At 43.8% G+C, this 14,009-nt stretch overlaps 3 protein-coding genes across 3 annotated transcripts; 2 read left to right on the top strand and 1 right to left on the bottom strand.

Moving 5' to 3' along the window:
* The first annotated feature begins 6,715 nt into the window (after window positions 1-6,715).
* LOC128721332 (fatty-acid amide hydrolase 2-B) lies at window positions 6,716-9,137 on the top strand. The gene is made up of 5 exons (XM_053815074.1): window positions 6,716-7,027; window positions 7,149-7,368; window positions 7,441-7,573; window positions 7,667-7,926; window positions 8,125-9,137. Exons 1-5 carry the CDS (start codon window positions 6,716-6,718, stop codon window positions 8,910-8,912), a joined length of 1,713 nt encoding a protein of 570 aa, XP_053671049.1. The 3' UTR covers window positions 8,913-9,137.
* A 617-nt stretch (window positions 9,138-9,754) lies between these two features.
* LOC128721339 (sentrin-specific protease 8) lies at window positions 9,755-10,405 on the bottom strand. Its single transcript, XM_053815083.1, has one exon. It carries the CDS (start codon window positions 10,403-10,405, stop codon window positions 9,755-9,757), a length of 651 nt encoding a protein of 216 aa, XP_053671058.1.
* A 1,977-nt stretch (window positions 10,406-12,382) lies between these two features.
* Window positions 12,383-13,456, top strand: LOC128721342 (uncharacterized). The gene is made up of 4 exons (XM_053815085.1): window positions 12,383-12,756; window positions 12,879-13,013; window positions 13,106-13,238; window positions 13,308-13,456. The coding sequence occupies exons 1-4, from the start codon at window positions 12,663-12,665 to the stop codon at window positions 13,372-13,374; spliced, it is 429 nt and encodes a 142-aa protein (XP_053671060.1). The 5' UTR covers window positions 12,383-12,662; the 3' UTR covers window positions 13,375-13,456.
* Window positions 13,457-14,009: the final 553 nt, after the last annotated feature.

Here is a 14,009-nt window from a genome sequence, read left to right on the forward strand (position 1 = left end):
TGTGGAATTTGCTTCCAGCCAAAAGTGCTTTTAAAATTTAAACTTTAATCAAAACCAACGATCACACAGCGACTATCTATGATAACATTTTGCGGCACGAAAAAGGCCCATGAGCGGAAGCGGGATTTCATGCCGTTTGCAATTCAATTTCAAACCAATCAATCAACCCAATGGTGGCAATGCCGGATTCCCTGTCGATTGCTATCCGAGCACGTACTCGTCCCTTCGCAACGCGCAACTGGCAACCCTTCCCTGGTTGAGGAGCTGGCTCGTGTATCACTGAGGGATTTAGGCGCGGTTTTGCAAAGAAATTCACCCTTCCAGTACGGGGAAAACGGGGTTTGGAGCGCTGAATCTGAACAAAGCCTAGCAGAGTGTTCCAGCGTTCAGGGATGGTCGTATGAATTTATGAACAGCTCGTTTCTGCGGCACAGCACATGTTGACACATGCCAATGCTGGGCCGGCACGGGTGAACGAGTTTACCTAGCCGGTGTAGATGAGATTTGGTACTTTTTAATCTTCTCTAACCTGCATTATTTTGCAGCTAAAAAAAACAGCAGTCGTAGAAGGTTTTGATCGATCTTATATCTCAAAGAAAAGGTGAATATTTTCAATGTTTTCACTGTTTTTATTTGACCATCCGTTCAATTTAGTTTTTTTGTTCGTCTCCTAGTTTCTTAAAGACATTTTTGTGTGTGTGTTTTTTTTAAAGCGAATGACCTGGTTTCAGTTGATTGCTTTACGAAGCGAGGGAATATTATCCACAACAACCAAGTGAAGCGTTACAGTTACCACTTTCCCGCGCGAACAAACCAACGAATTCAATTATAGCCGAGTGCTAGCCGGAACGAGCAAACTCAAGCACCGGCAGAACACGTAAAACGTTAACATTTCACACTAATCCTTTTTCTTTTCCTGTCATTTTTTTACAAGTTGAATTTTTTCGCCATCGTGTGAAGAAAATTTAACACCTCCACCGGGAAATCACTGGAAAAAGTGCGATCGGGTTTCCATTTGTTTACCGCTCTCGTTATCGGTTTGGAAGTAAACAAGGACACACGCACACGCCAGCGGTTCTCCGCCGTTCCTGGGATACGCGAGGTACAATTTCACGGCGTTTAAAATGCTTACACAACGCACACTCTTTGCCTACGAAGTTCCCCCCGTTAACGAAACGACCGAGGACGCATCACTGATAGCGAACGGTATAAACGGGATTCGCACGGACACGCTGCCATTTTCACCATCATTCACACTAGGCGTCGTACTTTCGATTGGATAGATTTTTCACGCCCCGCACGCCGCGAAGTCTAACCGGGTGTTTCATGTTGGCGGTCAGCGGAGAAACTGAAACGCAGCCGAAAATTTTCACCCAGAGAAGTGGCACCGTGAGAACCGATCTACTCTTCCGCCGAAAGCTTTCCGAATCACGCGAGAGAGAGAAAGCGCCACGCACCATCCGAGTATGCTCTCTGGCGGTGAATTTTCTCGCCACACGCACTCGAAAAGCATGGCCCATGGGTCTCGGTTGAAGGTTTTATCAATGAAAAGCTCGACGTGCGTCACGGCAATGGTTAATGGTGCTCAATTTTTGTTTCTTGTCTCGTGGAAAACTCATTTCAACAGAAGCACACGTACTGTTGGACAACGAAAAGACTAAAGTGCATCATCAGTTACGTTTTTGGATTCTCTTTGATGCGTAGGTGAAAGCACCCGAAACTTGTAATGTTTGTGTTAGTGGACATGTTTTCGTTGGAGCTCGAGAAAATCCTCTTTAATGTTTTTAGTGCATAACTAGTATGAGTGGAGAGTGCTTTAATGGTATTCAAAATACGTCAGCATAAAAAAATTGAGACAATTTAAAATAGACATTCTAGATAATTATAATCTTAAATACGACTAGAAAGTACTTCTGTTATTTAAAAGTACATGTTATAATTTGTTGTAAGTAAAATTTGCTGCATTTTCGGTACCAGTAGTTTCTTGAATAATAAAATTTGCTGCTAGTTTTTATCACAAGTCCTACCTGTAGCCGATCCAGATGATTGTTTCGGAAGAAGCAACGGCTGGTTAACCGGCGATCGCATGGGGGACGTTGTAACATTTTTTACCGCTTTGTCCCGATTCGGAAGCTGTAGTTTATCGGCGTTGTCCATTGATTTGCCTGTAATAGATTTAAAAAGTTGAATATATTCAAAATCTAACTGAATAGATTCTAAATTATTGTAAAGGCCTTTATAACATGCATCTTTAAAAGGTCGAACAACAGATTTTTAGAGAATTTGGTGGTTTTTCAAACAGAAATATTGTGTACATTTTTGGTAAACCAACTTTTTCTTTACTTTATATATGTGAACAAGCTAGAAAAACAGGAAATAACGAAAGATATTTAATTAATTTTTAAATTTAACGGATAAGGAAGTATGCATAGCACCGAAAATAGCTCGTAGCATAACCTTAGCATCAGAATAGAGAGGATAATTGATCTTTTAGTGCGTCAAATAAGAGAAAAGAAAGAAAAATTGGATGTAATAAGGATATCAAAGGTAAGAAAAAAAAGCTGCTGCATTATTTCAAGGCGATCGAGGGAACCAAACATGGTCCCATACTGAGATGATTTTCTCACTTTTTCACAGTGAGATTCTGCTCATCTCACAATGTTTCTCATTTAAAAACGTGAGTGCCTTTATTTTTTGTACAAATGTCAATAACGTATTTTGAAATGTTTTTACAACGTTCGTTCAGACATAAATGATATAATATTGATGTGTAGTAGTAGAGTAATGATAAATTTGAATAAAAACAAATTAATGCTATGCCTTAACTATGCATAGATCAATTTAAACATAGCTCTTCACAAGTAGCTAGTCTTTGAAATATTCAACGCATTCGTACTCACATAACAGGTGTTTTATGCAAACCTTGTTTTATAGATCAGAATAAATGTAAGAAATTTTCTTTAAGTAAAATCTTTTCAATATTCAATCAATAGGGTAATGTCTATATAAATTAAAAATTGGGAGGAAAAACGGCTTCATTATTGACACTGGCACAATTTGAAAATGACGTTTCTTATGCCAACGTCTAGGTGTGCGTAATTGTTTTGATAGGTATATTTATCGTCAATTTTTTGCGTTTATTTACACAAAATTGAATTTAAATAATGCCTACAGTTTGATTTACAATTGTAACAGAAAGCTTGTTCAACGTGTTATCAAATGTGATCCTTTTGTAGTGTATGCATATGTTGCTAGATTTCGACACGTCCTACCGGAAAGACAATCGGTAAGGAGAGAGGCGAAACGAAACAAAACGCAGGGCCCCCGATGGTACGTTGGTCTGGACCTGTTCCTACTAGGTTAGGTCAGTCATTCAGCAACTACGCGAGGTGTAATCCGCAACGTTCTCGGCGTAGTGGCGTTGCAGTTAGCGACAATCGCTAGTAAAACAACCAAAGGTACTATATGGGCGATGTAAAGTGCTAGCAAACGTTTTTGTAACAGCGAGATAAGACGAAACAACAGCCTCACCCACATACCGGTACACATGGAGAATCCGATTGTTTCTTTTTTTCGGTTCAACTGTACATCAACGATTCTAGAAGAGTGATTAAGAACAGTGACAAAGAAACGGGTGCGCCGAAGTCGCATTCGATTATCATATTTTGTTCAAGGTTTACGTGGAAGGTTTTATAAATAGCTTGTTGTTTGTTAGCGGTTGGCCTCGACGGTTAAAAGGGCCACGCACCAGTGTATGCAATCGAACACCGAAGACGCAAGATGCAGCCCGATGCATTATTAATTACATTAATTCATTGACATCGGTTACGAGCAGCGTTAACAGAAGAAGATTTCATAACCTTCGAAGTGTGTGCGGAAAATGATTTTCATTATTCCGCCCGTCGGTTATGCGTACCAGTTGGAACGGCTCAAACCACGTCGCGCCGTGTCGTTCGGCGAGACACGGTCCGAGCTTAGTCATTATCGTCGATGTCGTCATTATAATCCGTCACCGTCAGCAATTGGCCGTAACCGCCCTTGTTTACGCTGCCGTAACGGAGCGAGAGAGAGAGAGAGAGAGAGTGGAAAACATTGTGCGAAAACCGGTTAAGACAACCGTTTGGCCAATGTGGATTCGGGACGACAACGTGTAACCTGCTCGCATGCTTCCTGGTCCGGCTAGTTTGGCTGCCTGGACATGGGCCGTTTTCATCAAAAACTCCTAGCGAAGAACATACGGTTGCTACTTGTTGCTTCGTTTCAACCCCGAACCGTTTGGGTGGTTTGAAGATCGCTTTCGCTCATGCCAGGCGAATTCAAATTCGAATCAGCGGATACGAGCTACACGAAAAGCCGAATCTGGCTGCGATGACCTTGAAGCGGGAACACCTTGAACCGGACCTGATAATTTATGCGGCCGCTTCGGCGATAGCAACCGGGCCAGGGTGTGAGAACGAAGATGATGCTACATGACGATATAAACCACCACCACCGCCGATCTTTGGTTGTGTGGGACACAACGCTTAAGTGGTCGCTAGTCCGGTAGATCCGGACCTGGATCACCTTGTGAGTTTTTGGTATCATCAAGCGTACGATAAAACCGCGAGCACAGCGTGATGTAACTCTTGTAAAACGCTGTGCTAGCTGGAGTAACGCATCCCGGAGCACACTAATGTAACGGTGCTGACCACTTCCCCGGTTGGTGTGGCCATGGTGAAGGATTAGAAAATAGATTGTCGGAAGTCACGACGCGCGTTAGCCTCGTGCAGGTGCTAGTTAATCAAAGCGATCGTGAAGCAATCAAATAATCGATTTAGATCGACATGGTCATATTTTCTTTGTATAATTTATTCATGCCACCGGTGAAGGAACATGGTTTCCACCGCTCAACCCGGACACGTGACGCCACAAGCTCACGCCAGGTCCAGGTCCTGGTAGTGTGCTGCAACACGACACACCCACCCATTCCAAGCCATAGAAATAACGTCCCATCCTTTTGCTTGCCTTCAATCGATATAATACCCGTGCAATGTTGGTTGAATATACGAGTGCTATTTGATATAGATAAATATCGGCTTGAGCCGAGAGACGGAAAAGGGTACAGGGCATGCATCAAAGGCCGAAGAGCAGTAGCCCGTTCGCCTACCCAGTGTCGCGGAAAAGCGGCCACGTTATCTGCTATCTTATACCAGAGGCCATGCCATGCGGTGCCTCGACAATGGTCGACGACGAATTAAAGCGAGCAGATGTGGATGTGTTGATAACCACGGACCATTCGCTTGCAAAGACGCCTTTACTGTCACGCTTGTTGAAATGCTCTCCATGGCGTATAGAATGTACTCATTGGAGCGCGCGTCGTTGGATATTGGTTCAAAAGCCTGCGTGCTGTTGCTTTCTTTGCAATAGGCTTAATTATACGGTTGACGGGTTCCATTCGCGACGACGAGATGAAATTGAATTCACGTTGCACGGGAAAGGGAGTGGGCACATGCCTAATACTCTTTTTTTTCGGGACAAATACGTTCGACAAAGGCGTTACGTATTGAAGGGTGTGATAAAAGCTCCATTCTGCTGATAAGCGATTCCTACATTTAAGGTTTATTAGCATTCAGACAGTTGAATCATTCAAGGTAACGTTTGCCCGAAGCGAGTGTGAGTATGTTTCATTGAAATGGAAAGGAATTAACGTAAGACAAGTAAGTTCGTGTTACGCTGTAGAAAAGACGGTGTTTGTCTAGACGCGGTTTATGATAATCCATGCTCGCTTTGCGACGCTAATTTTTGTACCCAATGCAAAAGGAAGAAAACCATTATCTATGCTTTTGAAAACAGGAAGGCTTTTACAACGATTATGATGTTTTTTTTTACTGCAATCAACATATTTCCATTTGAGTGTATCTCAAACTTTCACGATCAACATTGACCACGTGGGGACAGGAACTTGTCGAGCACTAAATGACAAACGAAAATATCAAATAACTTGCGGCATTCCATTTGCATCGGCAAGTTATTCGATACCCACCAAGATACAAACAGTTTTGCGAGTTTCTTTGTCTAGCAGGAAGCGCTTTTTCATTCGAACGTGTAAGAATTCGCGATCAACGCACGGAAGTCTCTGCAACACTTCCGTTTTTGCGCAATACGATGAGGCTGGAAAGATGTTTTTCCCCCATATCTTTCCCTCATGCTGAAAGATGAATCGACCCAGAGAGATGAGTTGACTGTTCCGCTACTTGGCAAATCGGGTTCGTTTCGTGTCGCTTTTCCAGCACCGCACGCTTGACTTGGTCGCGTTGTTTTAGTGCATTCATGCAATGGCTATTATTAGCGAACGAAATTCGATGTCATCGAGAGCACGAGCGCTGGTATGGCGGTGCCTCATATGAGCTCAACTACCTGTTGCAAAACAACTATAGAGATTTATAAATAGATAGGCTAACAGCACTTTGCCTACACATGTTGCTTCGAACGATCGGCGTATTGTAACGAATATGAAGGATTGGGTGGTTCAAAATTTTGTCCTCCAGGGCAATTTTTTTCTCAGCATTCTCGATTGCTTCTCGTCACCATGGTAGCAAATCATCTCTGACGAGAAGAGTATAGTACGAGTTCGCTCCACTTTGTGTCACCAATGCTCGTATACTCATTCGCTATATATGCTTGTCATTCACAGGTCAGTCAAGTGCACTAAAGTACCCTCCTCCCACTGATTCCTATGAGAGTGGTCACCGAGAAGCTGAAACACAGGGCAAAACATTTCCTTCGTACGTTAGGCGCATGCGGATCCGGTCCCCCGAGCCACGCCAAAAAGATGGAAGGGCAAACAAAACATAACCTCCAGGAGCGGCGAAAAGCGCGCTCGCTGGTCAAATCCGTCGTGAATGTCGCGCACAAGTTCATCGTCCTGATCGTGCGGTGGCTGTCACGCACAATTTACGGCGAGCACGGTAAACGGATGCCACCGATCACGAACCTCATACTGATGGAATCGGCCACCTCACTGGCGGCGAAGATCCGCACACGCAAGGTAATGCCAACGGTGTCGTATGCTGCCACCAGTTGGACTTTCGCACTCATTTTTCCTGGTCTAACAGCTGCATTTTCCTGTCTAATGCCATGTGCTTTTTTTGGTTCCTTTCTCCCGGTAGCTTACGAGCGTGGAAGTAACGCAAGCATTCATCGATCGGTGTAATGAGGTTAACCCGCTACTGAACTGCGTCGTCGACCAGCGGTTCGAGGAAGCGTTGCGTGATGCCGAACGGGCGGACAAGCTGGTCGCCTCCGGTACGATGACCGTCGAGCAGCTTGAGCGCGAGCAACCGTTTCTCGGTGTTCCGATATCCACGAAAGATTGCATACGGGTGCAGGGTGAGCCGTGCTTCGAATGAGACGTGTTTAAGTTGTCGTCTAACTGTTTTTGTTTTTTGAAATTTCCAATAGGCCTACTGCACACTTCAGGCATATGGAACCGACGTAACATACGCGGTGAGAAAGACGCTCGCGCGATGGAGCTGATGCGCCGCGCAGGTGCAATACCCTTTGCTTTGACCAATATTTCCGAGTGCTGCATGTGGTAAGTAACGCCAATGGCGTGTGCAGTCTGTTACAGACGTTCCGGAGGTTTTAATTCACAAACGTTGCTTTTCATCCTCCAACCCGGATACAGGTGGGAAAGCGTCAACACCATCCACGGTCGTTCCAGAAACCCTTACGATGCGAATCGTATCGTCGGTGGTTCGAGTGGTGGTGAAGGATGCATCCAGGCGGCAGCTGCCTCTCCGTTTGGGCTCGGTTCCGACATCGGTGGGTCGATCCGAATGCCGGCCTTTTTCAACGGAATATTTGGCCATAAACCATCGAAATTCGTCGTGTCGAACGATGGGCAGTACCCGGTGGCATTATCCGAGGAACAAAATTCTTTTCTAGGTAAAACAGATTAGATTACACAAAGCGCAAAGGTCAAGCGTCCGAGCACTCGCAACCTGTGCTGCTTGTTATAATTGTTGAGAGCTTTATGGTCATCGACTCGGCCAGTGATAAAGCAAAAGAGCTTAATCATGCGGCCCAGGTCGACGATGTGTCGAAAGTATAACATGAATAATCATACCGTCCATCGATTTACAGGTATCGGACCAATGTCCCGCTATGCGACGGATCTGAAACCGATGCTGCGGGTTATGTCGGACGAGAACGCAAGCAAACTGCGCCTAGATGAGCCGGTCGATCTGAAGCAGGTGAAGTTCTTCTATCAAATCAACGACGGTGGCGCACATCTCGTTTCACCCGTCGACTTGGATATTCGCGACGGGATGGAAAAGGTGATGGCCCATTTCCGCGCCACTGTGAAGGCGGAAGTGAAAAAAGTGTACTTGGACAAGCTCCGCCAGTCGGCCCCGATGTGGTTCGCCAATATGAAAACCCCGGCGAAGGTTGGCTTTGACTCGCAGCTGGTAAACCTCGAAGGGGCGATAAATCCATGGCTGGAGTTGGCCAAGTGGCCTATGCGGATGTCTAACCACACGTTGATTGGAATTTTAACGGCGATGACCGAACGAGGCGGCGTGCAGTATGACACCGAGGAGTATCATTACTACGTGCGCCAGAAGCAGGAGCTGGTGAACGAGTTCCGCGATATGCTCGGCGAGAACGGTGTGTTCATCTACCCGACGCATCCGACGGTTGCACCGTACCATAATGAGCCTCTGGTTCGAGCTCTCAACTTCAGCTACACCGCTGTCATCAATGTGCTGGGATTGCCGGCTACAGCTGTGCCGTTAGGATTGGGCCGTGAGGGTTTGCCGATTGGATTGCAGGTGGTGGCCGGTGTGAACCAGGATCGCCTGTGCCTTGCTGTGGCCTGTGAGCTAGAACGTGCCTTTGGTGGGTGGGTCGCACCGGAGGTGAAAGCCTAGATGCCTAGACTGGGGAACAGTAGACTGTTTACTTGCAATGGACAGACTGGAGAAGCGGCTCGATGCTGGAGATTTGCTAAATTCGCGAACAAACACGTTGGTTGTTCCAATTAAAACGAACAAGGATATAGATGTATTTTTCTCGTTTTTGTTTTTGATTGAAATATACTAAAGGATATTTTATGTATGGGATTAAAATAAAACGTACAACAGAAAATGTGCAGTTTACTTTAAAAAAAAACAATATTTATTGTTATGTTACACTTGCGCTTTCAACCATGTGCGGACAAGAGATCGGGTATTATCATTTTTTTATTGTTTGTTTTTAACAAAAGAACAATTTGTCTATAAATTAATTGAATTTCTATTCGATCTAGAAACTGTTGCATCCCAGAGCCTTATGCAAGATCAGGATCATGAAGAATACGTAAAAAAATGTTAAACTTTTGATGCTCGAATTATTCGTTCACACGCATCAAACGAAATTGTATTGCACATATTGTTAAAAGGGTATCGAAAACCCCTATAGCTGGGAAGCCAATTCGAACGGTATGTGACCGTAACACGCATGTTGTGCCAGAAAGAGAATTCATTTTTATTAAATAAGGAGTTTTGCAAATTGGTAACTATTTATGCAAGTAACACAATGCATTAAGATCACACATTAAAAGCATATTTTATAGAAATTAAAGAGAACGAAGGCAACTATATATTTGCAGAACCAATTGCAACTAAGTTCAAGTTTCATACGGTTGCAAGTGTGAGAGAAGTTTTGATTAAAATCAGCATAAATAGATACCCTAGAAAGCAATTTTGTATATGAGACTAGTTTTCCCAAGTTGCTATTTAATTCGACCTCCTAGATTCACAATAATTCCAAGCAGCTCCTCTCGTTTGGATCGTATCACATCATAACGGGCGCTACGAACACCTTCGATTCGGCCACTTTTGCGAATCTGCTGCGCGACGGCATCCACTGTGCATAGCACGTGCACTCCGCAATCATAGCCGTTACTTTGCTGCAGGCAGTCTCCGGTGCGTAATTGTGCATCAGGACAACGAAGTGCTCGTTTCAGCACCGCTACCAGGTGGCGGGCGTATTCCCCATTGGCATTGCGCGAGGAATCGAAATGGTAGAAAGCTTTCTCGCAGCGCGAAAACACCAGCAGACTCCAGTGGGATCCTCCGGCTCGGTCCGCTGCCTGGTTGTCATTCAGCGCAAAGAACACGAATGCGCGCTCTTGCGCGCGAAGCGGTTCCAGGAAAATACCTACTTCCTCTTGCGCCACCATCCGGATGCACTGTGTGACTTCCGGACTGACGAACAGCAGGTCGGGTTCGTTTTCGAATATTTGTTTCTCGAGGTACTCGAAATAGAACGATATGACTTGATCGTTCAACCAGAACGGGCCCTTCAGCAAATCGACATCCGACAGGCGGAGGCAACATTCGTGGTAACTAAGCGCCACTTCATCATTCCGATGGAACGACATTGCACTGTTTGCCTTACGGGGAAATTGTTTCACCTTTATATGAGCTACACTTTGAACGCTAACTAATTGCTAAAACAGGTCCCGAGAGAAGGCGTTACGTTGAGTTGGTCAAAAATGGACAGAAAATTTTCTTCACTTTCTGACAGTTGGCGGTATTCCAAACAAACATCAAAACAAACTCACGCACTCACATACACACGCAAATATGCACTGCAGAACTGGCTGGTTGTGTTTTTCTCTCACCAGTTTGACAGTTCAGCAGACTTTGGTAAAATTGCGCAACAAACGCGCTCTCACCCTTTTGCAGCTGATGCTCATCGCATGAGATGCACAGTGTTGTTCACTGATGGCGTACTCACTTACCTTTATGAAAGAACAATAAAGCTGACTAAATTATTGCCGTACGAGCTCACCGTTCACACTGAACCGTTCACTAAAGACAAACTGATTGACCGAACAATTTACAACATTAATGAGTGGGTATAATGGTACGCTATGAGCAAGCAAAAAGAGCGAACCATAACTAAACCACTCGATGTTTTCGCACTGCGGAGCTCAATGGGCAAACAATATGACAGATCTCGCCGAAAGGCTCGGGTTCCAGCGTGAGCGCCGCTAGTGAAGTGAGTTTGCGCGCTAAAACGGTGAGAAGGAGAGAAAGCCCGTGAATCAAAATGAACCGGATTTGTAATCACGAAGGATGTGAGCATGTTGAGGATTTTTGGTGGTTAATGGTTGACCATCTCTGTTTTATGATGTCGCGGAATGATCCAGGACAATATAGTATAACATAACATAGATTTAAAAAAGCAACATACCTGTGATCATGGCATCGATTATTGCATTCGATGGAATATTGTTTTTTAGACTATTGGAATGAATGAAACACGTGGAACCTATCCTAACGGAAACATTTGAAATGTTGCCTTGCCGTTGTTGGCAAAGCAATTGTTATAGATCATTGTTTACTGCCAACAATAAAGGATTAATTTACGTACGCTGTTCCGCATTAAAAACTTTCATTGCATAATGCGATGACGCGGCTGATGAAAAATGTCGTTGATGCCTTGAACACACGATTGATTTAAAAAGGACAGAATGACAATATTGATTATATTTCACCAGATCGGCAGACGGGTGTTTTATCAGCAGTATAATACATACATGATCGTGATTGCGACTCGTTGCAAAACATCGGCAGTATTGCGTCTTTACATTTTTGGGAGACGTAAATTTTGTTTTTAAAATCCAAACGAATCGGTTTTAGCTGGTTAGCAAGCTGGAATAGCACTATCAAGCAAGTTTTGCACTTTTCACTTTATGTTTGCAAAATGACAGATAAGGTTATCGCCTCCACTCGGAAAGGGCGTTGAGTGCACGAATTACACGATTAACAGGAAGCAAAAAGATGGCAATCCGTTTGGTATGCCATTGTTCAATGCATATCTTTGATGCGTATAGCGATAAATTGTACTTTTTAATGAAACCGAAATGAATGCAATGTTGATGTCATTAGAATGCTCTATTTAGAAGAAAAAAAAACAAACAATCAAAAATTAAACATCGTTTGAGTGATGTAGCACACTACTGTGGGATGAACAATGGTTTCCTCTTCTTCTCAGTGTTCTAGAAGATGTTACGTCTAATATCTCCAGACACAGAGATGAGCAAACATTTCACAAATACAGCATCCATCGAATTTGATAAGACCGATTAATGCTGCACTGCAGTACTGATGCTGTGAAACAAGTATGCGGCATCGGCGACCGATCGGTGCTGAAAGCGATGATAACCTCCGTCCGACCACGGAACTGGGACCCGCTGCTTGATAAGCTACGGTGCTGTTGAGCGCGTGTTGGTGTACAAGATGGTTACGTACGATCGACCGATCGTCGATCATAAAAGCTGACCCGGCCTATATGAAACTTTCCAGTCGTTGTTTGTTCGTCGATCGTTTCATCCAAAGTCACATTCTCAGGCCGCTCCCTATGCTTGTGTGTGCTGGAGTCCCTGCAATAGTGCATTGTAGTGTCAATGTGTTGTGAACAATTTAGATTTCTGCCCGTGTACCGTAGACATCGAGAGCTGCACTGTGATCAACCGCGTAGAGTCTCACTCGTCAACCACGTGGCTTTTGCCGGTTCCGCTTTCGAAGAACAATAGCGACTGCTTTTTTTGTGATTTTTACTGAATAGTGATAGTGTTGCAGACTAATCCATCCTCGCATACATCGCTCGTGTTTGTGCTCGAGAACTGAATGGTGAAGAAGCAACCGAACGGTAGCAGTGTGAATTATTTCCACTTTTTCAGCTCGTTCAGCTTGGCGTCCGTATTGTTTGACATTAGCGAAGGTACGACGGAATTCCGATGATCGGTCATACCGAGATAATAGCCCAAGTGATCACAAGGCGACTTATGGAGCAATCTGCAATCATTCGATGTGTACAATAATCTCTATTGGTATTGGTTACAGATTACAGCAACATGGCCTGTCTTCCACAATCGGCGTTCGCGGTGCACAAGATCCGGCAGGCACAGAACGAGAAGGATCTCACTGTCGCTCGGCTTATGGGTGACAAGCAAGGTCCGAGATATTTAAACAAGAATAGTATGTTTCTAGCAATAGCAGTATAAATTGCATCGCTTGCCCTCGGTTATCACAAAACTAATTATTATTTTTTAACGCTCTTTTAACCTTAGCTCTCGACCTAACACCGGTCAAGTACAATGGCAAGCTGATGAATAGCATCTGGGGTTTGTACAATCGCTATTCGCCACACAACTTTAAGAAAAACAATGGATCCGTCGGGGGTTTCTTTGGCATGCAACAGCCGTAAGTGTCCTGCAAGCTTTGCTAAAGCTACGGGTGTATTAATGTGCAATTTCTCGTTTTTTTTACCAGCTTCGCTGTTGCATGCTCTCCGATGGAGAAACAACCACCGGTGGTTGATCCAACCGACCAGAAGTAGACTTGGAAACAAGTTGTGAATGGTTCTCATTGTTTTAATAGATTGTAGAATCCTCAATGTGATTTTTTGGAATAAAGGTTTATTCTGTATTTAGTAATTCTAAATTTTTATTCAAAGAGGAGCAGCTGACAATTCTTTAGTTTTGTCTTCATGTTGTTCAGTCATGATTACCCGGTTTAAACATTCCCCTTCGCTTAATAGATATCAAAACTATTCTCAACGCTTAGAAAACTTAGTTTCGACTTCAATTTCGGCATCAATTTCTGTGACTATTATCTGGAGATAATCATTGTTAAATGATATTTCCAATGATATAGTTGCCATGCTGTCCTTTCTTCAAATAAATATGAATTATGAAATCAATTCCCTAGTTTTATCTGTTTATTGCTATACAAAGTAATAATGAACTATTTTGTAAAAAAAACTAGAAGAATTTACTTAAATTTAGAATGTAGTACTTCTACCTTCGCTGAATATTGCATTCATTAAAAAGTCACGAGAACGGCAGCTGAATCTTGAATTTTCTTTAAACCCTGCTAATGCTCAGGTTTAAGCCTATGACCTCAATGTTCAAGGACTGTTGTTTAGCAAACCGCGATGAACTTATGTGTCAGGCAAACTGATAACGGCTCGCA

The sequence above is a fragment of the Anopheles nili genome, chromosome 2, assembly GCF_943737925.1.
Source record: "Anopheles nili chromosome 2, idAnoNiliSN_F5_01, whole genome shotgun sequence".
NCBI classification, from domain to species: domain Eukaryota; kingdom Metazoa; phylum Arthropoda; class Insecta; order Diptera; family Culicidae; genus Anopheles; species Anopheles nili.